Genomic DNA, 2,941 nt, shown 5'->3' with positions numbered 1-2,941 from the left:
AAGGACTGCCTGTGGAAGTTGACAATTTCTGACAATAATGAATGCCCTCTCTGTTTCAAGTTGGGTGTTTTCTTTTTCTTTTCTCCCAAGAGCTTGCACTCCTCTATTATTTTGGCAAAAGTTTTGAAAAAAATTTTCCAGATGAGAAAAGGCAAAAACCCTTTTCTCATCTGGGGGATATAATTTATGGATTTGACTCTGTACTTAAAGCTAGGGAAAAATGTTATCTCCTGCAGGACTTTCACGGTATAAAATCAGTGCCTTATTTTGAAGAATCCTTTTTTAACCATCTGAGTTGTCGTAGGAAGGTCATGGGTAAATACTGCTGGAAAAAGAAATTAAATAGTGGATTTTGTCAGGAGTGTCTCATTTGTCTTGCTAAATTTATACAAAAGAGTCAGAATTAGAATTTTGTTGTGGATTTATTTTTACTTTTCTCCTGACATATTACGCAGTGACGTATAGCGCAGAATTACCTTTAGTGCGGTACACCTGTTCAGAATCCCAGGTGCACGAAACATCCTTTATCTGTATTAATGCTGAAATGGAAAAGTACTCCTTTTTCCTACTGTGAAGCTTAAATCTTCTCAAACGGAGGTCTTTTGCATGTTTCCTATATGCGGTTTTAAAGTGGTTTGCATTTGAAAGGGAAGAATAATGTATTTCTTGTAGGTGCTTCCCACGCACTCAAAGAGGAGAAGAAATTAAGTGGATCCCAGCATGGAGGAGCTAAGGTTAATGCAGAATCTGCTCCAGCCACGTCAAGTCCAGTTGCAGAAACGTTCAGAGTTATTCAGGGGGCAATGAGCGAAGAGTACGTGAGAAGTACACAGGGTGTCTATCAGTTTGAATTGTCCGGTAAGACCATCACTTCTAAAGCCTTCACATTCTCAGCTCCGAGCAAAAGGCACTGGCTGCTTGCCACGAGAAACCCTCGCCCTTCCAAGGGGATCCCAAAACAAGACACTGCCTGTTCTGTTCTGTGTGATGCTCCTTCTGGGGACCAGCTTCAGCACGGGCGGGCTGCCGCTCTGGGGGTGGTGCGTGAGCAGGCTTTGTTGCAGTGGCCGCCCTGCCATAGAGGGTGAGCGTGAGGATAGACGGGCGCTCGCAGGGTCACCTTCCACGCACCAGCTGCCACCAGGCTCAGCCTTCAGGCTCCTCCACCCGTCTCCCTGATACGTGGTGCTGCGGGGCCTCTGCCAGAGGGTGGCTCTGCCTGCATGCGGAACGGGAGGCAAGGGTACCTTCTCGCAGAGGGATGGGGCACAGTGCTCTTTGCTGCCTTGTCACTTCTTCTCACTGTCCGTTCAGGTGACGGAGGAGGCACTTGGTACATTGACCTGAAAACGAAGGGTGGGAGTGCCGGCTTCGGACAGCCGCCTGTGACGGCTGACGTGGTCATGAACATGTCGAGTGCCGACTTTGTGAAAATGTTCACAGGTGAGTGGCAAAGGCATTTGCCAGGGTGGACGTGGGTGCTGGTGCCCCAAAGACCTTCTGCTGAGGGGTGAGTGGTCAGCCTCCCTGGGATGTGATCCTGGGATGGGCTGGAGGAGCCTTTGGCCTTTTGTGGCTCAAGTAAAGTTGTAGGATAGAAGTCCTGGGGTGTTGCTGAGCTCTCCTGTTCTGTGAACAGGAAGAGCACAAAAGCTTACACTGTTTGTATCAACCAGGTATTGGAATGGTAGGAGCAAGTGAGCTCCAGGAAGCATCCTGTCAATCTGTTCGGCACGTCTCTGACCTGTGCTTCCTGCACGTGCCCTGCTTTTACAGCAGAACGTGGTCGGATATAGCTGCTAGGTGTCACTGTGGCAGCATTGCTTTTTCCTGTGTACTGCCTCCAGTTCCTTTTCAGTTTCTGATGGTTCTGTGTCTTCTTTTCAGGTAAACTAAAGCCAACCCTGGCTTTCATGTCAGGAAAATTAAAGATCAAAGGTAACATGGCACTAGCCATAAAGCTCGAGAAGATGCTGACACAGCTTAACTCTAAACTGTGAGGGGGAAACCCTTACTAACAAAACAGTGGCCTTTCATTTATAACTGCAATGCTGTTTTAAAATGGTAGTCCTCATTTTTCTCTGATGCAATGTAATAAGTATGGATAAAATGTGTGATTTTTAGAGAATAAATAACTGTTTAAGACAAGAAGGTCTGTGATTAAGCAAATTCCTTTTCAGAAATACACGTATTAGGTTACAGGTGTTTTCTAGGCTTCTGCTCCTCTGGCTCAGTGCTGGACACCTGAAGTGGGTTTTTTCATCACATAGTTGCTCCACACACGTCCCATAAAAAAGGTGAGGGGAGCAAATGTCATCCTGCAGATCTGTCTTGGTGATAGAAGCACCACCCAGAGATTCCTGAGCTGGCTTAGAAGTGGGGACGCTATCGTCAGTTTATCAGGGCCTTAATTCCCTCTGGTAAAATTAACATCTCATTAATTATTTTTTTGCTTTCCTAAGTTTGTCACTTACACTAATTCTCATACCTCTGTATTGCACCGAATTAGGGTGCAGAGACACAGCGGGTGACGTGCAGGGGTACGCAAGCGCGCGCACTCCCTGCCGCTGACGGCTTCAGACAACAGCACCGCCAAGTAGCACTGCCAGGATCAGCCTGCATCCCTGCAGCCAGCCGCTTCCCCCTCCTTCCCTTCTGCTGGTGGGGATGGAAGCTCACTAGGGAAGGCGGGTGTGCCCCCACTCCCTCACTGAAGAAGTGCACACATGGTCGGCAACTTTGTGTGACAGCATCTGCAAAGCCAGGTGCACCAGCCTCCTAGAACAGTTAATGAGTGTCCCCAGAACAACTGCCCACAATTTACAGCATTTTACTCTCCTGAGCAAGCTGCGAAGCTTGCAAGACTTAGGATTTATTACTTAATTCACTTAACGCTTCTTTCTCTCAGTCTCTTTTTTTGTCTCCAAACTGAGCACGTCCC

General features: G+C 47.5%; 1 protein-coding gene across 1 annotated transcript in view; it reads left to right on the top strand.

Moving 5' to 3' along the window:
* Nucleotides 1-2,000, top strand: part of HSDL2 (hydroxysteroid dehydrogenase like 2) — a gene marked incomplete at its 5' end in the record, with an annotated part of 8,779 nt that extends 6,779 nt beyond the window's left edge. Inside the window, 3 exons of the mRNA XM_010148706.1 lie at nucleotides 682-858; nucleotides 1,315-1,443; nucleotides 1,888-2,000. Of these exons, the coding sequence (XP_010147008.1) occupies nucleotides 682-858; nucleotides 1,315-1,443; nucleotides 1,888-2,000 (419 nt within the window). The remainder of the gene's footprint in view (nucleotides 1-681; nucleotides 859-1,314; nucleotides 1,444-1,887) is intronic.
* Nucleotides 2,001-2,941: the final 941 nt, after the last annotated feature.

This window comes from Eurypyga helias, unplaced genomic scaffold (assembly GCF_000690775.1).
Source record: "Eurypyga helias isolate BGI_N326 unplaced genomic scaffold, ASM69077v1 scaffold39213, whole genome shotgun sequence".
In the NCBI taxonomy this organism is placed as follows: domain Eukaryota; kingdom Metazoa; phylum Chordata; class Aves; order Eurypygiformes; family Eurypygidae; genus Eurypyga; species Eurypyga helias.
This window is presented reverse-complemented; position numbering and strand designations above follow the sequence as displayed.